General features: G+C 39.7%; 2 protein-coding genes across 7 annotated transcripts in view; one reads left to right on the top strand and one right to left on the bottom strand.

The window, feature by feature from the left end:
* Positions 1 to 23,897, bottom strand: part of PTCD3 (pentatricopeptide repeat domain 3) — a 29,943-nt gene extending 6,046 nt beyond the window's left edge. Inside the window, exons 1-16 of one of the 6 annotated variants that reach the window (XM_077843176.1) lie at positions 23,742 to 23,897; positions 21,803 to 21,855; positions 21,653 to 21,689; positions 16,950 to 16,995; positions 12,355 to 12,423; positions 11,789 to 11,893; positions 9,878 to 10,001; positions 7,928 to 8,043; positions 6,878 to 6,945; positions 5,632 to 5,719; positions 5,177 to 5,237; positions 4,802 to 4,887; positions 3,809 to 3,953; positions 3,069 to 3,119; positions 1,103 to 1,192; positions 782 to 810 (exon numbers count right to left, since the gene is read on the bottom strand). In XM_077843176.1, coding sequence (XP_077699302.1) covers positions 782 to 810; positions 1,103 to 1,192; positions 3,069 to 3,119; positions 3,809 to 3,953; positions 4,802 to 4,887; positions 5,177 to 5,237; positions 5,632 to 5,719; positions 6,878 to 6,945; positions 7,928 to 8,043; positions 9,878 to 10,001; positions 11,789 to 11,893; positions 12,355 to 12,423; positions 16,950 to 16,995; positions 21,653 to 21,689; positions 21,803 to 21,855; positions 23,742 to 23,845 — 1,272 coding nt within the window. In that variant the 5' untranslated portion in view covers positions 23,846 to 23,897. Of the gene's footprint in view, positions 1 to 781; positions 811 to 1,102; positions 1,193 to 3,068; positions 3,120 to 3,808; positions 3,954 to 4,801; positions 4,888 to 5,176; positions 5,238 to 5,631; positions 5,720 to 6,877; positions 6,946 to 7,927; positions 8,044 to 9,877; positions 10,002 to 11,788; positions 11,894 to 12,354; positions 12,424 to 13,392; positions 13,503 to 15,102; positions 15,171 to 16,949; positions 16,996 to 21,652; positions 21,690 to 21,802; positions 21,874 to 23,652 lie in introns of those variants that run through there. The other 5 variants (XM_077843174.1, XM_077843175.1, XM_077843178.1 and 2 more) reach the window with 5 other exon arrangements.
* A 286-nt stretch (positions 23,898 to 24,183) lies between these two features.
* POLR1A (RNA polymerase I subunit A) overlaps positions 24,184 to 24,702 on the top strand; it is a 70,666-nt gene continuing 70,147 nt past the window's right edge. The window contains exon 1 of the mRNA XM_077843153.1: positions 24,184 to 24,376. Coding sequence (XP_077699279.1) covers positions 24,300 to 24,376 — 77 coding nt within the window. The 5' untranslated portion in view covers positions 24,184 to 24,299. The remainder of the gene's footprint in view (positions 24,377 to 24,702) is intronic.

Here is a 24,702-nt window from a genome sequence, read left to right as displayed (position 1 = left end):
AAAAATAGTTATTTGTGGAAATATTCATGCTGATTCAATGTATTACTGGTTGACAGCAAATGAGTTGTAATATTGAGGGGAAAACAAACCCACCCCAATTTAAAATTTGAAATGAAATTTAAAATAAAGTGATTTTGATGCCTGTAGAAATCAATCCTATGAAAACACCTAGTCACGTGCATAAAAGACAGATGGAGTGCTCACTTCAGCAACACTGTTCTACAAAATCCAGGAAGTAATTCCAAAATGCACTCACAGACTTTTAAGTAAATTGTAGTCCCTCCCTCCCATGAAATACTATGTTGTCAACAAACAAAATATCATGGAAATGTGTCTGGCTGTGTGTGTTTGAATAGTAGAATAAAAAACCTGCAAGGATATAGACTAAACTTTTGGAAAACAATTATCCTTAGGGAACAATATGCTGATCCATCCTAAAACGGTTTTAAACTACTTCTGGTTAGCACAAAATGAAAAACCAAAATTCAAAACAGCCCTTTGCCATTTCAAAAAGTCATTAATAAGCAAATATGAAATACTCTGAAACCTTATTGAACAAAAGTGTGAAAAAAGACAATATACAGAATAAACAAAGGGTAAGGGATGCTATGTGAGTTAGTATAAAGTTTAAGAGGAAAAAAAGAAAATTTGTAGTAAAAACATAAATAAAAGAGAAAGAGAGAATCAGGGAACCCCACCCACCCTGGCTCCAGTTACAGATTAATTTAAGTGGATAAAAGGAAAAAGAAAAACAAAAGTCAAGCAAGAAAATAGTACTTACAACTCTCATGGCCGACTGAAAAAACATATCTGAAAATAAAAGTTCACAAAGTCTCAGTTACAATGGATAAAATATATTTTCAAGTGAGCAGCATTAATAAAAATCCTAGCAATAGAATTGTTAATGGTAAGTTAAACCTAAAGGAATAAAAATTCTAGAGGAGAGGAAGCATACAGCAATGTGCTACACATATTTTGACTTCCACAGAATAATCACCCATAAGAAAAGCTACATTAAACTCTGTCCTCATCATAAAGCCTCTAATAACTGGCAATCAGGAAAGCAGGCTTTTTGTTTCACACAAGCAATTTCTGTGCATACCGTCATCTGGGTCCTTTGGGGTAAATTTCTGTCCTGTTATTTCATTCATAATATCATAGATGATGCGGGATGATCCTTTTGAAGGGTTTTCTGCAGAATGAGAGAGCAATGAGGTTTTATCAGTCGTCCCCTTCTGTAACACCACCCACCCACATGGCACGCAGTCCAAGGCTCCACACTTCTCCCTCCACCCTCGGCATACTACCCAGTAGAGAGCCGGCGGGGATGCATGCTCTCTAAAGGAGCAGAGGCACAGTACACAGCAGAACTGTGCATACGATCTGGAGCAGTTCTGGCTCTTTGTCTATGTGCTCCCAGGGGACTTTCCCTCCCTCCCTAGTCTTGTCTTAAGCTTGACTTTCACCAAAGTGGGAGACAAGCACACAACCAAACCTGCATACTTAGAAAAACAAACATGTTTTTTGCGAATCATTTGTGTTGCTTTGAAGTATAATCAAGATGAAAAGGCCAGAAAAAGAAAACTGTAGGATTAATGGATATAGGCAATCCTCTTAAAAATCACATGAAGTGGGTACTAATAGGTAGAAAATGCACCTATACAATTCCTTACACCTTATTCATCCAAATCCACTCTGTATCTTATCCACTTTTCAAGTGATTAGTTTTAATGACAGTATAGATGTATTCCTAGAATTTCCTTAAACGTATTCCCATTTGCTAGCATTCCTAATCATTTTATTAGTTACATAATAATTTACTTTATATGTATCCTTTCAATCTTTAGGCTTTCTTTTGAATAACTACCTAGACGTTGTCAACTGCAGGTAGCTAGCTCACATACCTGTAAGGCAAACTGACACTCCTCCTCTGAGCCTGCCCCCATGTTTCCGAGTGTTATTTAGGAAACAGGACCACAGACTTTGGTTAGAAACGAAATCAAAGTGATGTGTGACAATAGAGAAAAATGCAACAGGCTTTGGGGTCAGAAGCACCAGTTTCACTACAACGTCAAGACTGAGTAAAATTTCAGAAGAAGATCCAATTACTGTGGAAATTGTTTACCTCTTTCCCCCTACCCTAAAAGATAAAACTCTTCCCTATAGATGAGGATGTGGATTTTGTAAAATTAGCCTACCAAAACACGGACAATCAAGTTCTTCTGTTTTATATCTATAAAGTCTACTGCAGTAGAGAAGGACTGGAGCGGTCATTTCTGAACCCACCACTGGTTCTTTCTCAGGTTGGGCCAAATGGATAAGAACTGACAGACTATGAGTGCTTACTATATGTCTTCCAAGACACTGGACACAGTTCATTTAATCATTACAGTCCGACGGTATTTACTCAGGTAAGGTATCGAGTCCCTTTGGCATAGCTGGTAAATGACAGAGGTGAAATTTCAACTCAGATGTGCCTTGCTCCAAAGTCTGTTCAACAGAGCACAGCTCCAATAGGATCTGGCTGACCTAAAGTAGGTGACAAACAGAGCTAAAAAGTTCTCCCACAAGGCTTCAAAATAAGGTTAAGGTTACCACGGAGCAGCACTGTCCAGTAATTTCCTTAAAAATGGAAATGTTCTGTTGCTGTATCACTGAATACAGTAGCCAGTAGCCACACGTGGCCACCTGGCACTAATGCAATGAAGGAGTCTTAAATACCATTTAATTTTAATTAAATAGGCATGTGTGACTAATGGCTATTTTAGTGGAAAGCACAGCTCTGGAGAGGCAAAAGAACTCCAGAATAACATACCTTCTGACCATTTGTAATCGTATACCAACAGTACATTTAATGGCCCCGTCCCCTCCAGCTGAAGTTTTCCGTAACAAACAAGGTTACTACCTTCAAGGGTAACTTTCTGCCCAGGCTACAGGATAACGTTAATTTGGGAGTTCTCTATTCTGAAAATCATATAGAGCAGAAGAAGCCTACAGCAATTACTCACATAAACATAAGAGAGCTGGGTCAGCTTTCTACATAAGTTAATACACAATGTCATACATACCATGGTGATAAAACAACTGGATAACATGGTGGTATGTTGCCAGCGAGGGTTCTAAATTACCAGGTGGATAGAAAAAAATAAGAAACAAGTCAAACCCGGCTATCCAAAAACAGTTTACTGAGGCACACTGACTTAAAAAAACACACTGAACATGCTATTTAAGAGAATACATTACTATTCCTCTGAACAAAGACCTTTCCTAGCTCATTTTGATTAATGTTAAGTGGAAAAATATAAAGAATCTCTTATAGAAAGCCTTGACACACATGCAAGCAAGCCTTGACACATCATTACTAAATATTATAAAGTACTATGATCCTTCACTCAAGAACACTAAGTATACTGAAATGAACTGATTCCCAAACAACTTTTAAAAATTACTGAAAACTATAAACACAGTAGCACAGTTGGGTTCAAATACCTAATTAGGCTAGGAAATGTCATGGGATTTAAAACTAACTCTTAAGTAAATAGTTCTCCCCAGGATGAAGAAATCCACAGGAAAGTACCCAAAATATTAAAAAAACATTGTAATTTGCTATAAAACACATGACGATAAAGGAGCTCCCATCTTTAGTAAATGCATGTAATTAAGTGTGCCAAATGGCAGATCAGGAATTCTCAACACATTACTTAAAAAGCAAAAAGAGTTCACCATTTCTTTTTTGCTCATCTGGATCTAAGCCCTTGGTTCAGCAGTGTCTCAGCCTCCAGTGACGGACACCAGGATACATACTCACCTATTCCGATGGCTTTCATTTCACGAAAGGTCTGTAAGGCTGGCAATCTTCCAAATGCCTGAAATCTTCGGAGGCATTTCAGAATAGTATTAAATGTTTGCAGATTTGGTTTCACCTTCTGTGCAGCCATTTGTTTTAGGAGCTCCTAGTTGAATCAAAAGAAGTAGGTCTTATTTACACCTGGGTGGGTAAATTAACTAATATTACACACTAAAAAAGAATTTGGCACTCTGGCTAAGTCTAAAGTTAATAAATATATCCCTAATTTAAGAATTATCTGGCAGCCTGGGTGGCCCAGCGGTTTAGCGTTGCCTTTGGCCCAGGGCATGATCCTGGAGACCCAGGATCAAGTCCCATATCCGGTTCCCTGCATGGAGCCTGCCTCTCTCTCTGTGTCTCTCATGAATAAATAAATAAAAGCTTAAAAAAAAAAAAAGAATTATCAGCAGGACCAGTGACTTTGCCTTTTACAGAAGTCACTCCATTCAGTCACCCCACCTCACTTGATCAAGGTGTCTGTCTTCACTCCCTGCCTAGTAAAGCAGAAGAACAGATTAGAATGAATGGGGGTGTTTTCCTCTAAAATGAGCAGTATGGTACAAAAACACACAAACCGTACAGTGTAAAAACATAAAAACATTTCTATTCTTTAATTACCTCAATCCACTGAATATAATTTTTTTTCAAACTTTACTTGATATAAAGGTTTCAGGAAATATGCATTATTTTTGTAATAAAACTATGAGAAATCAACAGAGCAACCGAAGTCTTTTTGAATTTTAGTCATAGACTCTGGTCAAGCAACTTTTTCTTCTCACATGCAGATAATTTAACTATAGGGTTGCTGGGAGGGTGTAAACATGCAACTGCTGAGTGTCCAGTGTCATAGTATCTGCCATGAAAATGCTCAATAAGTGTGGTCTCCATCCCCTGTATTTCTAGGAAAAGATATTTCAGACCCACTAGAAAACAAAAATGAGGGTTCCTCCTTACCAGTATATTATTCCATTTGTCCTCTGATTTCTCATTCATATTCAATGCTGTTGCTTCAATCAGTGCATTGAAGGTGTACACATCAGCTGTAAAAGAGGAAAAAACCTTAACAAAATTTGGGCTGAATTCCTAAATGGCTCAGTTTAACGAAGCAGTAATGCACATGTGGCTCCTAGCTCATTAATATATGTTCACAAAACTAGACAATCACTCCCTGCTCTGATCTCTCCTCCAGCTTCTACCACCAATACCACAAGAAAAGATTAAAAGTGAGCCCAAAGGTGAGGAAGATCCAAATATTCTGTAGATTCAAAGATGTTACAGATTCTTAAGGAAAGAAAAGGAAAGAGGAAAATTCTCTACAAACACACTTACCCTTGAATCTGTTGTTTAATAATTCAGCATACAAGTTTAATGCCTGCATAAGAGCTCGGTGCTGGGAGAGAGAAAATACAAAAACTCAGCATTGTCAAACATGTTCACTTAAGAAATATTTGTACATCTACTGTTTTAGGGTTTAGGGTTTCGGAATACAATAGCAAACGAAACAGACAAGGTCCCAGTTCTCATGAAATTTATACTCTACTGCAGCAATTCTGCATCCCAGGTGACATTTGGTAATTCCTGGAGCTATTTCTAGTTGTCACAACTGGGGGTTGGGGAAGATGTAGTACTGACATGCAGTAGGTAGAGGATAGGGAGCTACTAAACATTCTACAATACAATGGAGAGCCCTCATGACAACAAATTATCTGGCCCAATTGTCAATCAATCTAAGGATGAAAAATCCTGATTTAGTGGAAATTAAAGATAAAAATATAAAACGTTACCTTCACCATTCCTCGGATCATTGTGCAGTAGGAATAGGAGTTTTTTTCTGGGATTAGAGCAAAGATTCTCTCAGCATTGTTTTTTGCCCTAGACACAGTAAGAATAAATGTGAACCAGGGGTAATAGGAAAAACCAACGGCTACCACAATCTACTGAGAGTTCACAATGTGCCAAGCACTTCATACACACAACTCTCACAATCCAGAGAGGAAGAGAGACATGTTTATCGTTCTGAAAAGTGAGAAAAACCAAGGCTCGAAAACCTCAAGTGGTTCAGAGCCTGGCAGTTAAGTGACAGAATCAGGACTGAAAATTTTTACAAAAACATTAATAGATACTCACAATACAGAACAAAAAGCAAAGTGTACACCGGGCACACAGTGGAGTTTCCCCACCCTCTCTCAACCATATACAACTCCCCAGAGGCCACCACGGACAAGTAGTTTCTCTAGCATCTCTCTTTCATATCCTAGTGTGTGTACACATCACACTCTGGTGCATCTTCTTTTAATCAATCAACCAATCAATAAACATAACGATGTTTTACAGACTATGCTGTATCTTGATTCTGTCTCTTATAAAGAGGTCTCAGAAATCAGAACTGGGATTTGAGTCAGGATGATATGGCAAAGCCCATATTCTTAACCAGCATGCGAAATTATGAAAAACTACAAGAAATTTAATCTTTGATTCTACTCAATTTTTCACTTCACAAAAGACTTCAGATCTTAATGGTAGCTTTCCTTCTCCATACATCCATGTGAAATATCTTTTACCAGACGTTTCTATTCAGTTAAATTCTCAAATGTTAAATGTTATTCACCTTTTGTCTGGAAATGCTGAGCATTTCTGCCTGCTGGCCAGCAGCCTTAATTTAGAACTATATTCTAGGGCATGTGTGTTCTCACAAAAATATCCAGACTTTCAGAAAGGGAGGTATAAATTGGACAGTAGGACCACTGGTCAAACTACCCAAGGAATCAATACTATGTGAAGGTGACATGAAATGAAATGGGTGGTAGGGAGGAAAAGAGTGAAGTGTCAACCCTGTACTGCTGGTTGGAAGTAAACTTATGAAATGAGCTCTAAATGCAGAGGAATACCAATGGTGACATTTGTACTGTACACTAGAAACAAATTCAATTTTAGAAAACTTCAGGAGCGTATCTTCTTAAGGGGGTGATGGGGAGCATGCCACGCCCCATAAAGAACAGTACTACCAGGTTCTAATGATTTATAACCTACCTCCATGTGACTCCAAACTGATCATCAGCCTTCTTAGATTTCTTATCATTTTCTCCTGTGTCCTCTTCCTGAAATGAATCATCATCAACAAAAAATGACAACAGAATGCACCCTCCTAGTTAGAATACTTGAAATCAGAAAGGCAAAGGAAACCTCGAAAAAATAAAAGAAATACAGAGCCAATAGAAGATGAAGAAAAAACCCAGTAAATGTTCACCTAAAAAAAGGGATACTTTTTTCAGCAGACATCAGCTCACTTAGAGATGAAAGTAAAGCTAGCACTTAAAGCAAGAACTGACAGGCTGGAAGAGAGATGAAGCCAGTCGCCTGCACAGCCTAGCCCAGAGGGAGGAACTGGAAACTCAAACACAGCCTGGCTTGAGCTGACTGTGCTTGAACCACACAGAAACAACATATATGCCTATACATTTGAAAAGACTTAATGATTTCATATATAAACAATCCACATTTAGTGGAGGAAAACCAGACAAAAATGGAAGAAAAAGCACTTAATTTTTCATTTTCCCTTATGCAATATGAAAATATTTTATAAAGATGGAATATTATCATCTGGCCTATCTTCTCACTTAGCAATATATGATGCATCTTTCCAAAGATGAATAGACCTATGCTAGTCCTATCACCACACAGCATAATTCAATTACATGACACTGGACATCCAGTCTGTCTTTCAAATTTTTACAAGTATGAATATATTATGAAAATGATGTACATAACCTTTGTTCACATGATCCAAAGATGTATGTGGGATCTTTTTCTACAACTCCTGGGTTGAGTAATTAAGATAGGACTACTTATCTACAGGCCAGCTCTTGGCACAGTACTATTCTAGAGCCCCAACAGTGTGCTCACTACTTGCTGCCCACATATGTAGGCATTTTTGAGGGGGCTGGGGCCATGGAATCTTTCCCTGTTCCTTACCTATCATCTGGTCACTCTGAGTAACAACAACAGAGGGGCTTGCCTAATGTTTCTGCTCAACGTTTTGACTGCATGTGGTAGGCAAAGTCAAAATATTTTTAAGCTTACCAGCTCCTCTGATTTTCCACTTTGCTGAAAATGATTATCAGTTGAGGGCTCCCGGTCACCATAATAACACAGTAAGTCCAAGAGACTGTTACTTGTTTCCAAAGATACAGTGGTTCCTGTGGGGAGGAGAAGAAAGGGAAAGAATCCTTGAAACATTAAAGAACGGAAGCTTACTGGATTAAAATTCTTCACTTTTTCTACAAGCTAGAGCTTTCTTGGCTACATATTTTGTATCCTTCAGCACTCTAAGAATGGATGAGCATACACTCCATGTCAACAGAAACATCTGAAGAGATGCAAACACAATACCTAGCAACCGTGTGGCCTGACATGAGGGACTAAAACACAAGACAAAGCCTGACCCTGTGCTCACTTTGTACATACTCATAACCCCCAAGAAACTCAAGGTTTTAACTATTGTCTCCAAACCCAACACTCTGAGTGCAAATTACTGCCACTTAAGTTTCCCTGGCCCAGTTCCAATTTTACATATGCAAGCAGAATTATTCCACTTGGATCTGGGCCCTCACTGGAATACTTGCCTAGAAATACTAGCACAAGTGTCTAATTATAGTAGCTCTTAAAAACTGTTACTCAAAAACATTATGCTCCCATCTTGATACTAAGAAAAAAAGGAAACAGGCAGTATGAGATATAGTATTTGCAAAATAAAGTACCTGCATTTTTCTGAAAATATACTGACATTAAAAATGCCCATTAGGAAATTTAAAACCTCTGAAAAGAGCACAGCAGAATGGAGAGAAGCTCCGGAGGGTAACTGGACTGGATCATACTATCTTAAAACTGGAAATTTAATCAGTTTCCTTTATAAAATGATTATAAAACACAGCAATTCCTAAGGTACTGCAGAATCAAATTATGTGAAATGCCATGCAAAGGCTTTGGTACTTATTGAGGTCTTGAAGGTAAAACTTCTTCTAACCTCCCCCATGGCATGTTGTCTTCTTCTGTTACTCTGAGCTGTGGGTCTGACACACGGTCTTCAGAACCGCTTACTTAATGTCTGCACGTGCATAAGCACAGTGTGTAAAACCAGAGGAAGACAGAGCTGAGCACTAAGAACCTGGATGCAGACTTATCATATTCAACAAGCAGAGGGAAAGGCATCCGTAAATTATAACACACATCAGCAATTCATTAGTACATCCAATACCAGAGCAGACCACACACTAAAATTCCCAAGTCAAACACAGCTTGCTGTAAAGGCTTCTTGTGTTCAAGAATGTGTTCAAGAATTACTCAGTCCAGTTCCTATCTCTTTTATGTCTGGTTGATTGTTATCCTAAATCACTGAAGAGCATTCTGTGGTCCATGAACTTACAGTCCTGCTGCCTTTGATGCTACTATAGGTATATTCCTCTCCTGGTAGTTTACAAGCCATGCAATTTAGATCTATATCACTAGATGTTCACCCAGATTAAATTCAGAGAGCCAGAGAATTTGAGAGACAGAAGTGCTGCAGAACTGTGATCTTTCCAAGGCTACAGAGTTAATTCACATTAGATTTAGAATCAGTATCTCAGTAACTCAGGTTAGTGTTCTTTCCTTTTTAAATATTCCTTTTTTTACCAGTTTATGCCTCTAAACACAAGGAGTACAAGAAATGTGAATACAGTACGTATATGCCTAGGGTTAAAAATGGAAGCCAAGGAAGAATGGTTCTATAATTTCTCTATCTGCTACACAATACAACCCAGGAGCACAGGAAACTAAGGTCCAACTCCATCTAGCTTATAATTCAAAAGTAAGGCTGAAGCAGAACTTGAAATACTATTAAACTTTTTTTTTTAACTACTAAACTCTTAAAAGTAGGAACACAACATTAGGCAGAGATCCTTCTAACTTTTACTCATGACCAGCAGGATCACGCATCCACAGCCCACTTCCAAAGCCCATGTTCCCAGAGGAGCTTTAAATGAACTGAGTCACCTGCTTGCAAGAGTTGATCAAACATGTCCACAGAGGCTTTGACTTTTTTGAGCTTGATTCTTTCCTTCAAGGCTGCTTCGCTTATATCTTCAATCTGAGGTTCAAAGTACTCGGGCATTAAACACTAAGAAAAGAAGATGGCTAGTTACCACAAACAGGTAAAGGGACAATAGCTGAGCAGGACTAAACTCTGTCCAACAACACACCAAAACAAAACTTCACTGTCCCAATTCCTGTTTCATGCGCCACGTGTACATCTTTGTAGGGAATACAATTTAAAACAAAAAAGAGACTGCCTCCGGTATCTGAGACAAAACCATTTAGCTATTTCCTAGTTTGACTGAAAAGCATATATATATATATAAATAAATACTTAAGCCATATCTAAAGAATCCAGTTTCCAACTAACTCCCCCAACTTCAAGTTGAACTTAACTTTGTCGCCTGTCAAAACTATCCCTTCTCCTTTTGTCCCTATCTTGTTTCGTGTCAAGAGTATACCTGGTTGTAAGGGCAGAAACTTTTCATCGCTCATACTTCTTTTACTCTCTGAACATTTACCATCACCAGGGTACACTGATTTTACCTAACCAGTTTATTTTAATATTTATTGAATGCCGGCCATTTTCTGCCAGACACAGAGCAAGGCATGGGAGACACAGAGATGAAAATCATCCTCTACCTTCAGGGTTCTCCCCATTTATCAGAGAGGAAAAGAAGAAAAGATTTACAGTGCAGTGTGAACATCAATAATGGGAGATCCGGGATGTGTGACATTGCTGCCTGCCAAGGAAGCAGGGACCCACGGGAGGCTTCAAGCAGAAGCGAGCTAATAAGCACCGAAGAGTAACAGCTAGTTAGAAACATCCAGGGGTGTGGGTGGGCCAGCAACTGACCATTCCATCACTGCCATTGTCCTGCAGAGGACAACCGGCACTGTCACCTGCACAATCGCAGACCTCCAATTTTGTCACTGGGAGTTGCCGCTTGAGAAGCAGGAGGCTGTGCTTGGCTGCAGGCATTTTGGGAAGAAAGGAGTCTGGGATATGAGCCTGAGGCTACTATTTTCACTAATAAACCCCAGAGGGCAGGGGTGCCTCTGTTCCACTTGCCACTATAATGACAGCACCAAGCACAATGGGTAACACTCAGCATGTGCTGCATGACACTCACACCTCATGACTACATGACACAGAGGTGGCTGGAAATAGAGTCTGGAATTCATAGTCAAAGGCAGAAGGGTTGACAGGCTCTGAAGGGAAACCAGGACATTGGGCTATCAAAGCAGAGGGATAGTGGGCCAGATATAGAAGAATGCCAAATGGAACATGAGGGCTGCTGAAACAGGAAGACTGCAGACAGGAACGAGACAATGACTGAGCACGGAAACCTCTGGAGACACCAACATGAGGGATGGACAGAAAAGCTACTCAAAGAAACTAAAAAGAACAATCACAGGGGTAAAGATTGAAGATTCTGGTGTTACAGAAGTCAAATGGGGAAAACAGGATGAGGACCAAATACGTATAGCAGTAAAAGAAAAAAAAGTTACTACTGTAAGCAAAGATAACTATACACAAGGGATCCCTGGGTGGCACCGCGGTTTGGCGCCTGCCTTTGGCCCAGGGCGCGATCCTGGAGACCCGGGATCGAATCCCATGTCGGGCTCCGGGTGCATGGAGCCTGCTTCTCCCTCTGCCTGTGTTTCTGCCTCTCTCTCTCTCCTCTGTGACTATCATGAATAAATAAATAAAATCTTTAAAAAAAAAAAAAAAAGATAACTATACACATCAGCAGACTTCAAACAAATACTGAGGACATTCAACTGGCTACTCAAATATTAGCCATGAAAACTTGGTTTAATATACATTTACATAGTAATACCTGAAAAATCACAATTACCTCTCCTTACCGGTATATGAGGTTCAGCTATGTCCTTCTGAAAATATTTGGGATGTAAATTAATAATAAACTTTGCTGCGTTCTCTCCAGACTTCTTTGCCAGTAAAAACAAACGCTATATAAAGAAAAGGATTTAGATATAAACTGACTCAAAAGATCAGAATTACACCCTCAGCAAGTATTATCCACCCCCTCAAAAAGAATGCAATATTACATAGAAACCCAATTAGAAGCTAAATTACACACCACCGCATGTGCACCTCTGCTACTGAGTGTGACATTTTTGGTCATACACAGCTTGTGGTATACAAAACCAGTGCACTGAAACCGAGTGGACTGCTTCAGTGTGAAAGAGCCCTAAGAATTAAATCCCAAATCTTTTCCACAGCCTCGCTCTAAAACTATGAAAAAAGTAGCAAAGGATTCAGAGTCTAAAGAGTTATCTCTAACAGTTAACAGCATCTGTTAACTTTTCAAAAGTTTTTACACCTAAGTAAAATTCTATATCCATCCATGCTTGTACCCAAACAACCAAGATAAAACATAATGCTAGAAAAGCTACATGATAACACTCACAGATTCCATAGAGGATGCTGGTATGAGGTAAGGATCATCCTGAAATGCGTAAGGGGCAGCTGTGGGGTCCTGTGAAGACAAAGAAATCTCTTTATATTTTAATTAAGACCTTGAGTTTTGATAACTAAAAACTCTGTAAAAGAAATTTTAATTACATATGTAACACTTGCAGAAGTGTGTGTCTGTGGTGAGAGAAACACCTATACTGTACTCTCAGCTCTCTAAGACTCTGCTGTCATTACACACAACTTAAAGCAAACAAGGGCTCAAACCCCTATTACTGACTCTTAAGATATGAGGGTGCTACCAGGAACTACTGCTTATTTAAATGAAAGATTATCTAATTAACCAGTCTGGGCACCAGTGTCCTGAACTAGGGTTTCCTTCAAAGCCTGGCCACTACCCATCCAAGAGTCCCTCCTCCAAATGGAGGATCCTACTGTGCCCTCTTGGAAGGAGCAAACAGTAGCAGCTTCTCCTGCGTCCTGATGTTGGAGGTTTGATACATTTTTTCACATTGTTCTAGGGAGAACTCTGAGCAAAATCAACTCTTCAGTACCACTCACTGAAAAGTGTCCCCAAATTACTTTCTCTATTCCTCTACTCTCTCCCTTGGAACCTCCTTTCCTGGGCCTTCTGGGACCATTGTTCCATAGGAAAAACGCACCCTATATCCAGAATCTCTCCTATCCCCTTGGTGCCCTGTCTGACTTGGACTCTCCAAGGGATCGTTTCCCTGCAGCTCTCAAGGGGTAGCTGCTCATACCGAAGGCCTGGAGGTAGGATTTTTTTTGGGTCTCAGCCTCCTGCTGCCCTTTCAAAACCTCTTTCCCTTCACACTCATTGGAGGCTCATTTTATCTGGTTATACCACTTCACTAAGATGCAGCAGTCATGTAATGATAAACCAGAGGTAGCAGTTCTAGGTTAGCTGCCTTGGACTACCTGCTCCCTGATTACACTTGAACTAGTGCCTGGCTCTGATCCTCTGTACCACCCTTGTTAGATACCTGTTTAGGGCCTCTTCCATTCCACTTACCTATCATCAGATGCAACCAATGCTAGTTCCTTATCTTCCCCTACCAACTCCACTGTCCCTATCGCAACTGCCACAGCCATAATTCAGTGTCTTCCTTATTTTTTACAAAGCACTTCCTATGTGCCAGGCACTCATTATTCTAGTTACCAGGGAGACAACAGAATTATCCCCTCCCTATAAAGCTTGCAGTCTAGTAGGGGGGAAAAAACCTCCAGAAAGTAAAAATAAACAATACACAATGAATTAAAAAGATGTAACTGCTATACAGCAAAATGAAGTAGAAAAAGGGACAAGAAAGTGTCAAAGAGATCTATGACCCAAATGGGGTAGTCAGGGAAGGCCTCACTGAAAAAGTGATACTGAAGCAAAGATTCAAGCAGATGAGGGAGTAAATAATGTTGAGTATCTCAGGGGAAGCAGTCCAGGCAGAAGAACAGCAAACATTAGAGCCCTGAAGCAGAGGTCTACCTGCGGGGAAACAGAATTAGGCAGGAGGCTCGGGTAGGGCACCCAGAAGGTTGACAAGAGATGCCGTCAGAGAGGTAATGTGGGAGTGGAGACATCATCGGAGGGCCTTAGGAGCTCTCACCTACTTTTTATCCCAATTATGACAAATGAGAAGCCACTCGAGTTCTGAGCAAAAGTGTGATGTGATCCAACATTTTATTAGGATCACTTGGGCTGCTGAAATGCAAGCTGTCTGTGGGGAGCTAGGGCAGTGAAGAGACAGGGCCTGCTGTGTTTAATCCAGGGTAGTAAGAGATAATGGTGACTTAGATGACTACAGTGATCATGTTGTGATGACAAGAGTGCAGAGTCTGATACTGTGCAGAGTTATCAGGCCTGAGACTGCTATCCTTAGAAAGGCCTACTTGCAAGGCTGCCCTGGAAAATCTGGTTTTGGGAGGGTTCCCACCATCCCCAGTACCAATGAGAATGGCTCATTGTGTCGAGACTGTCTGTACAGTGTGGTTTATGGTGAACTTCTGCCTTCCTTCTGAAAGTCTGGAATATTGGTATGTGCCAGGTACAGGGTGCCTTCATGGCTAGACACCAAAAAAAAAACCTCTGGGCCGAGTCTCCAAAGAGCTTTCACGGCAGATACTACACATGTGTGTCAACTCCGCTGGAGGAATCAGGCATATCCTGTGTGACTCCACTGGGAAAAGACTCTTTAGAAACTTGTACCTGGTTTCTTCTGGATTTCACCCTATGTGCCTTTTCCCTTGTCCAACTTTGCTTTGTGTCCTTTTCCTATATTAAATAGTAGCTGTAGGACTATATGTTGAGTACTGGGAGTTGTCCTAGCAAATCACTGCACCTCAGAGTGGTCTTGGGATTCCATGCACATCTATCTTGAAGGAAGAAACAAAGGATTTACTAATATGCAGCAAGAGAGAAAAAACGAATCACAGATAACTCCTTAGGTTTTGATTTGAGCAACTAGAACAACAGAGGTGCCACTGAGGAGATAGCGAGGTTTGGGTTTGGACATGGTAGTTTTAACATCTTTACTCTAAAGTTCCAACGTTTCCCATCTCCACATGGCTGTCTTTTCTAAAATCTGATTTTCATAACACTGCTTAAAATTCTTCAGAGGACCTGAGTCCCCAGCATTGTGTTTAATCATCTTGCCTCATATTTCTCATTTCTCCACCCACCAAATCCTTGATTCCTACCATACCAACTACTCATTCTATGCCTTTGTACCTTTGCTCATGGTGCTGCCTCTAACGGGAATGCTCCTTCCCATCATAGTATCCTTGCCGCTCACGTTCCTAGAAGGAATCCAATTATCAGCTCCTCTGGGAAGTCCTTTCCCAGCCTGGGTTATGTACCCTCTTCCCAGTGCTCCTCCATGTTCCCTCTCTAGGAACTGTGCAAGGATTGTCTTTACATCCAGCACAGTGCCTGGTAAGCATCAGAAGGGTAGAAGATGCAGTTACTGAACGAATAAATTACTATACCTTGGGTCTTAAAGGCCCAAACCCAGACAAATCAGACAAATGCACACATAAATCTACAACTTCTCTGACTCGAATGCCATTCTCATTAAAAAACAAAAAACAAAAACAACCTGAGAAAGTCTCAGAGGGCCATTACTCTAGTTTACATTTCAGATGCCTAGTTAGAGGTAAGTAAACTGCTGAAGATCTCAATGTATTACTAGCATGGAGATGCAGTATTTTAAAAACCCCTTCTGAGAAACTGCTAGGATATACCAGGGCATATTTGACCCAATACTCCTTAAGTTTATTTTATTATTATTATTATTATTTTTTACTCCTTAAGTTTAACATCTACAATAGAAAACAGTTCTGGAAATCTGTGATAATGGCCTTAAAGAAGATTAGTATCCACACAGACATTGTGGCAGTTAACGTCTTAATTATTTTAGACATTATCCTTGTAGTTGAAATTAAAAATACAGCTTTCAGGTAGCCTGGGTGGCTCAGCGGTTTAGCGCCACCTTCAGCCCTGGGTGTGATCCTGGAGTCCCTGGATGGAGTCCCACATCAAGTTCCCTACATGGAGCCTGCTTCTCCCTCTGCATACCTGTCTGCCTCTCTCTCTGTGTCTCTAATGAATAAATAAATCTTAAAAAAAAAAAAAAAAAAGAAATAGCTTTCACATGATGAAAAATACAATCAGCCAGAAGTTCCCTTTTCCAGGGCACTTGGCTGGCTCAGTTGGTACAGCATGTGACTCTTAATCTTGGGGTTGTGAGTTTGAGCCCCATGTTGGATGTAAAGATTACTTAACTTAAGAAAAAAAGAAAAAGTTCCATTTCTGAGGCATTTACTAAGGTTTCAGTTTATCTGTTAGATTCCAAACTCCGTTCTTAAATTGTCAAGACAGCAAGTTATTGACAAATATTTCACTAAAATAGTTGTAATAATAATTAATTCCCATTTTATAGATAAACATACAGAAGCATCCAGAGATAAAGTAACTTTTTGATGCAAGTCACAAAGCTAGTTACTCAGATATGAAACAAAACACTGGCTCCAGGACCCACATTCTAAATCACTATATTATTTACAGCATGGCAGATACACTATCTCTCAAAGTTGGTCTACACATCACCTGCATTACAGTATTGGATCTAAACCATCCTCCAGGGCCATGCATTTCAACAAGCTCTTCAGGGGATTAAGTTTAAAGATTACGGATTTAAGATAAAAACACGGAGTTTGGAGATAAAAGACATAGGGCTAAAACAAGGAGTTAACTTCCTAACTAGCCTAAAGCCAGTTTCTTTAAAAACTTTCTCCATTTGTCTCATGAATGGACTGGATTACATTATTTCTAAGAAACTGGCAAGATCTGCAACAAAAACCTGAAATTCTGGGGATCCCTGGGTGGCTCAGCAGGTTAGCGCCTGCCTTTGGCCCAGGGCATGGTCCTGGAGTCCCTGGATCAAGTCCCACATCGGGCTCCCTGCGTGAAGCCTGCTTCTCCCTCTGCCTGTGTCTCTGCCTCTCTCTGTGTGTGTCTGTCTCTCATGAATGAATAAATGAAATCTTAAAAAAAAAAAACCTGAAATTCCTACTTACCCTACTCACTGTGGATGCAAGTGCTTGAAGAACAGCCACTTTATCCCTAAGAACAAGAATCATACGTTAACCCATGTAAGGGATTTCTCGTTCCAATTTTTAGTAGATGTGCTGCCAAAGAGGGCATAGGGATTTTTTTATACCCACAAAATGAACAAGTGATTCTACTCTCAGTATGGATCAGCCAATAAAAAAAGTTTAGCTCTTAACTAAAGCCAGTTCTTATTTCTCAAGATCACTAGAACAACAAGAAGCTAGAAAATGAGCAAACAGTCCCATTCTTTCCTAAAGGTGGGTCGTATATGTTCCTACTATACTTTGCCCATCCTCTCACCTCATACTACCTCCAAAGGCCTAGCAATTTCCATTCCTATCTTATAAAGATGTCTGTGTCTATCCTGAATCTTAACTTGCCCTATCCATTTTCCTATGCATTCTTTTTTTTAAGATTTTTAGATAATCTCTATACTCAGTGTGGGGCTTAAACAGACACCCCATTTTCCTATGCATTCCTTATTGCACTTTCTGGGCTCTTCTGTTATGTGAAGTGGCGGCTTTTTTTGTTTAAAGCAGTGACTCTTAACTCAGCTATATAGAATAAATCCTCGGCTGCACTCCGGACTTTCTGAATCAAATCCTCCAAGTTCCACGGATAACTGTCACATACTTTCTTACTGAATTCCCAGATGATTCTGATGAACTCTTCTCATTTAGACCTCTCAACTATATAGCCTTTATAAAAATTCCAGGCCAGCTGGCCACTATGCTATGGGTAGAGACTTGAACTGCTGGAAAAGGAGATTTCACTGAATAGACAAATCAAGATAATTTGGTTCCAAATAGTTTTATTCTTGCTACATTTTATGTGTTTCATTTCCAAAAGAGAAGTAAACTTAATAAACCAAAAGTATTTTTCTAAACAAATTTTAACAGAACACTCAACATCTCAAAAAGAAGAACATACACGGGATTTTATATTACATCATGACTGAATAATTTCCTGATGTGTATAAAACCCATGGTGTTTTCTATCCACTTTTAAAGTCACATTTATGTAATTTAATCAGGACAAAGAAATCCTCATCTCTGGACATTTTCTCACTAAAGCTTATATTAGCATATAAGTCTTATCAAGTGAACATATCTTCTTAACCTACTGAACTGACAAAAAAATTATGACATTCACATTACTTGCTAGTTCTTTATTTTAAAAATCAGTATCAATGGATATATTATCCCTAAAAAATAAACTAGAATATTACAGATTATGGTGTCACCTGGTGACCCTCCTTCCCCCCTAACTGTGAGTTTGGTATTTAATTCTCTACACCAATGTGGGGCTCAAACTTACAACCGAGATTGAGAATTGCATGCTCTACTGAGTCAGCCAGGCACCACAAGTTTGTTTTTTGTATTTCCAGAACTTTTAACATACTTTCACACACACACACACAAACACAGCCATAAAAAAACACATACTGCCATTCTATTCATCTGCTTACATAAGTTTGATTGTATTACCCATGTTACTACATATAAATCTAATAAGTTTCTTTAAATGATAACCACTTATTATCGACTTATTTACCTATGGGCACTCAGACTGTTTCAATTTGTTAGTATTTCCAAGTGGTAAAAAACATTCTCATTCATGTCTCTTTGGATTTATGCTAGTGTTCCTCCAGAATGGCTAACCAACAAGGTATACACATTTTATTTTTATTTTTAAAGATTTTATTTATTCGTGAGAGACACAGAGAGACAGAGATATAGGCAGAAAGAGAAGCAGGCTTCCCATAGGGAGCCTGATGCAGAACTCCATCCTGGGACCACGCCCTGAGCCAAAGGCAGATGCTCAACCACTGAGCCATCCAGGTGCCCCAGTATACACATTTTAAATTAAGATTCTGCAAACTTTCCCCTAAAGTATTATTCCAATTGACTGCTCTATCAACAAATGTTATTTGAGGCGTCCATTTCTCCACACCTTCTCTGTACCAATCTAGTAAGTTTTTTTTTTTTTTTTTTTTTTTTTTTTTAATGTGGGGCTTGAACTCCGGACCCTGAGATTAATAGTCAGATGCTTATCCAACTGAGCCACTCAGGTGCCCCTCTATCAAGTTTTAGATCTCCTTCTTTTAGGAACCCAGTTACCTATGCATTGATTATAACTAGATTTCCTATCACCCCTAACATTACTACATAGATTCACGCTTTCACAACACTGCCTTTAATATATTACATTCATTTATGAAAACTCACAAGGAACCTGTGTAATTTGCTAACATCTTCTTTGGCACCTGAGTGATCTAGGAAATCACATCCTTAAATGGTGATACATGTTTAAAATAAGGCAACAGGAATTTTAGCCCTAATGGCTTCTGCCAGGTCTAAAAGCCTCAATTCCAGAGTATAGAAATTATCACTTTCTCTATAAAGAAATGAATAGTGTCACAGGGACTCTGTTGTATGTTACACTAGTGTAGCATAAAGTAGACACAGATGGGGCACCTGGGTGGCTCAGTTAAGCATTTGCCTTCAGCTCAGGCCATGATCCCAACGTCCTGGGATCAAGACCCACATCGGGCTCTCTGTTCAGCTGAGAGCTTGCTTCTCCCTCTCCCTCTGCCTGCCTATGACCTCTGCTTGTGTTCTGTCAAATAAATAAATAAAACCTTAAAAAAAAAAAAAAAAAAAAAAAGTAGCCACAATGTTAACAAATGAGGCCAAGCTCCAAAAGATTTTGAATTTCATGTGATTTTCTCATGGCCATGAACATCTTTTGGCCTTTTTCAAGCATTAAAAAAAAAAAATGTAAAAACCATTCTTGGCTCCTGGGCTATAAATAAGCAGGCCTCAGTTTAATGGCCAGTGCTCTGTATCAGCTATCTTATTTCCCTATTCTAAGAGAACATTTCTCACAGAACTGCCTGCTTGGCCTCTTCCTACCAGCAGATATTTCATGGTGATGTGCCACTCTACCTTACTGTTCCTTTATCTGGTCTCATACTTTAGGGTTCACAAGAATTACCTACAGAGAAATACATTTTAAACAAAATTCCTAGGTGATTCTGATGCTAATAAAATAATCTTACTCATTTAAGGCACAGGTCATTTTCCACATTTTCAATAAAACTCCCTTGATTTGTGTAATACAACCATTACTGACTATATCATATCCTCTATGCTTCTAGCTGTGTGTATAAGATTTGTACACATGTAAGTATAAGAAGTAAAATATAAAATAAAATATGCACATGACTCAAGTATATCATAAGCCACTTGACCACAACCTCCAGATATTCCATTTTCCCTGTAGTACCTTCCTCAGGGACAGATGCACAGTGGGTTGGTAAAGTGCTTTGGACATGAATGCCATTCATAGATACAAATCAGTTCTCTCAAACTATATGTATACAGCTGACCCTTGAACAAGGGGTTCCAAACAGCCCCCAGTCCTCTGCACAGTCAAAAATCCATGTATAACTTTTTTTAAGATTTGAGAGAGAGAGAAATTATGCACACACACACATACACACAAAGGCAGGCAGAAGCACAGGCAGAGGGAGAAAAAAGAAGCAGGCTCCCTGTCAAGCAGAAAGCCCAACTCGACTCGGGACCTGATCCCAAGACCCTGAGAGCATGACCTGAGCCAAGGACAGCTGCCTAATTGAGCCACTCAGGCACCCCTCTGTATACAACTTTTTAACTCTTCCCAAATTCAATAGCCTACTGTTGACTAAAGCCTTTCTGATAACCTACAAAATATGCATTAATCAATTGTTCCTCTTAAGCGTTACACACTGTATTCTTAAAGTAAAAAAAAAATTTTTTTAAGAATACATTCATAATACTCTACTGTGTTCATGGAAAAACATAATGGATCCAAGCAGTTCAAGTCTGTTATTCAAGGGTCAACTGTAATTTATGCAAAAAAAGGTTAAACCCCAAAACCTTAAAATAGTGATCTTCTGAGAACTGTGTGGAAGACACTGTTCAAATGCTCCTTTAATCCTCTGAGGCTGGTGCTGTCATTGTCCACATTTTACTACGGAATAGACCAAGAAGATTGGCTCTAATTAGAGTAATTGTTGGCAATTTTATTTTCTTCTTGTTTTTAGCATACTCCCCCACAATAATTAACTCTGTAATTTAAAATTTTTCTTTTTTAAAATAACCTAGTCTTTGGGTCCTACTTAGAGAAGACCTGGCTTTTTGAGGGTCTTCAAAATCAGTACTATAAGAATTCTAGAGAGAAGTTTCACTTCTCACATATTCAACAACTCCTAAATAAGACAATTTATTCAAGGATGTATCTAGTGAGCTAAAAAGAAGCTAAACTCTGTCCACACTGTTTTGTTTTACTTTATTAAAGACTGTAAGGATAATACTTGTGTCTGGTCTTTCAACCTTGTAAGAATATTCTTTAAAAAAAAAAAAAATCCTTCTAATAAGGATGTTCATAATTAACCATTATCATTTAACTACTTATCCAAACTTAATTCAGATCTTTTAACCCTATGTAAATCTCATGCCCTATTCACTCACTACTCTCCACCCTCTTTATGTTTTCAACTCCCAAGTTTTTCTCCCATAAGCTGTTCTGTTCCGTGAAATGCTCTCTACTGCTCTTCATGTCTTCGGCTCCTTACCTACAAATGTTTTGCACCCAACCACTTGCTGAATGAACACTGAATACTCACCAAGTTTTCTTTCTTGGAATGACCACTTCTTCAATCCCTTAATTTGAAAAATAAAACAAAAGTAAATCAGTTTCCCAATACTACCACTACTACAAGTAAGTGAAATGTATTAACACAAAAATGAAATTGTTTCAATATATTTTTATATACCTGTTATATTAGTTCCTTCAACCTTTGGGAGGGTTGCACTTCCAGAATAAAATCTGCAAAAAATAAAAGTCCTAAAATAATACTCATTAATGAAGTTCCCACCTCATCTCCACCTATGTGCATTTTGAACCCTAATTTTCCAATTGTCATGGATCAAAATGACTGAATAATTCATGTCAATATACACTGAGAAGACATGGCCTGAAGAGAAAGTTCAAAACCATTACAAAATAGAGAGAAGATATGGACACAATATGGTCAACATTTTTTTTTTAAGATTTTATTTATTTATTCATGAGAGACACAGACAGAGAGAGGCAGAGACACAGGCAGAGGGAGAAGCAGGCTCCATGTCGGGAGCCCAATGAGGGACTCGATCCTCAGACTCCAGGATCACGGCCTTGGCCGAAGGCAGACGCTTAACTGCTGAGCCACCCAAGTGTCCCCGGTCAATATTTTTAAATCAGGCAATCTCATTAAATAAAATCAGGGAAAAAATTTCAATAGCATGTGAACCACTGAAGCAGCTGATTTGAAATGATACTTTCAACCTTGGTAATCTAAAATATTGAGGTCAAGAGGGACAATTTAATGAGCTCCTCATTCCATATGAATAACATCCTAATGATAAGACTAACCCACTTATAACAATTACGATGAATTAAGCTAAGATAACCATAGCCTTTTATCCCACTTCATTCAACAATCAGGAATTTGCCAAATATATACGTCCAAGTAATTTAAACTTGAAATTGCTGACCTTATTTTTCATCCAAAATACAGACCCACTGACCCATGACTGAATTTTTAAATGTTTTGATCGTACTAAGGAACACAGTAAAAATATCAGTCACGTACACTATTATCTTGTGCATTTCCTTCCTACACGGCATTAGTACCATTCCTAAAATCACCAAAATGTAATTAGAAAAAAATGTACTTCCTTTACTGGTATCTGGTCTCAAACATCATTTTTAAAACAGTATTTCTCTCCTAAGTATCAACCTGAGAGGGATCCACTGTTTCAAATTATGCTATCTGTTTCTCCCAACATTAGGACCACTGTAGTCTTGTGGGTGAAAGCAGAGGAAGAGATACTGCTGTCAGGCAAAGGAAATGAGTAGAAAAATGTCAACAGCGGCACTACCAGGAAAAAGACTGGGATAGACAGCAGCGTTAAGGCTGGAGCATTTCCTCCATTTTTTTGAGGACTTGAGTGAAGGGATTGCACACTAAATGTATACAATAAGTCATACAGTTTACTTACTCCTCACCATTTTTTGTTTGTTTGGATGATTACTAGCTCCAGTCTACAAAAGAGAAAACCTATTATCCAATTAAAGAAACGTGACAATCAACAGCAACCCAAAGGCTATGCTCCAAACTTTTAGACTTCCTTGTTTTTATGAAGACCTGGATACTTTCTTTGGCTAACCATCCCCACAACATCCAGCACGCAGTGGCCCTCATAAAATGCCTTTAATTTGGGAAATCTTCCGAGTTCCCCCTGCTTGGTGAAAATGAGTAAGGGCACCTATTTTTCTTTTTTAAGATTTTATTTATTTATTCATGAGAGAGAAAGAGAGGCAGAGACACAGGCAGAGGGAGCTATTTTTCTATTTTTAAAACTTGAGACGGGGTTGCTAATAGCCACATCCACTAAAACGCAAGCTCCACGAGAGCAGGATCCTAATCCTGCTGACAGTTCTTAACTCTAGGATAAGCAAGCCACCCAATAAACAACTCCCTAACCGAAGAACCTCAAGCCCTTATTTCCAGGACTCCAGCACCGCGCGCGGGGATAAGCACGCGGTCGCGGAATTGCGCGTGCGCATCTGCCTCCGTCGTACCTAGTTCCCCAGCTCCCAGAGAAAGGCTGACACAGTGGAGGAAGTCGGCCAGGGGCCTCTTTCTCAGGGATTCTCCAAGCATCTCGTACCTGCAGCAGGGAATCTGTCCACACGGACTTGCCCGCTGACCCCTCAGCTTCAGGCAAAGCCTGCAGCGGAACCCCAGCCAGCGACTGGTCGCTGCTGCCGCCATCTTTGGCTTCTTCGCGTAGCATCCTGGGAAAGCCTGACCTCGACCTTCAGGATTACCCAGAGGGGGCGGGGAATAGCTCGGCTATTGGCTGAGACGGAACAAGACAAAAGCAATCAAGAATTAGGTGAAAAGCTCGTGGCTTGAAAGACTTTTTTACAGAAGTTAAAGGCTCAAAAGGCCTCGTTTTCCTCTAAGAAATTTTCAGAAACTCTTATTTTAATGACATATATCCTCAGTATTTTCAAAATAAGAGGGCAAGCGAAAGTCATCAAATTACTCCCCCCCCACACACGGTGGAAGTGGTCTCGTCCACGTAAATCTCATCCCGGCGAGCTTTTCTCGCGCGCAAACGCGTTATAAATCACATGGCGGCTGCGTGCTTGAGTTTGAGTTAAGTTGCCGGTGCTGATTAGAACCTCTCTCTGGGTGTCAGAACTCGAAACCTACCTGTAAGATGTTGGGCTCAAAGAACATGCCCTGGCGGAGGCTGCAGGGCATTTCCTTCGGGATGTATTCGGCCGAGGAACTCAAGTAAGGAGTTGGTGGGAAGCATGCTGAGTCGGTCTGTTCAGGCGGCGCCGTAAACTACTGTTCCCGAAAGGTCTTGCGCTCAGTTTATCCTCTGAGTCGCTGATGGTCGGGCGCGTTGCCTCTTGGGACGCGTAGTTCCAGGAACGTCTTGAGTCGGCGTGCCCTGCCTAGGACCCTTTGGTGCCAGGTTAGAGCTTGCATTGGGGAGAAGGAGGTTCCTAGGTTGCAGCGTTAGGGTTCATCGATTTCTTTGGTAATTAACCAGCGTTTGTGGCGTTGTAACGTCCCTGATGTAGTTAAACACGTATTTAGTCAAAATGGTTATC

Source organism: Canis aureus, chromosome 12 (assembly GCF_053574225.1).
Source record: "Canis aureus isolate CA01 chromosome 12, VMU_Caureus_v.1.0, whole genome shotgun sequence".
Taxonomy (NCBI): domain Eukaryota; kingdom Metazoa; phylum Chordata; class Mammalia; order Carnivora; family Canidae; genus Canis; species Canis aureus.
Note: the sequence above shows the minus strand (reverse complement) of the source record. Positions and strands in the feature narration are given on the sequence as shown.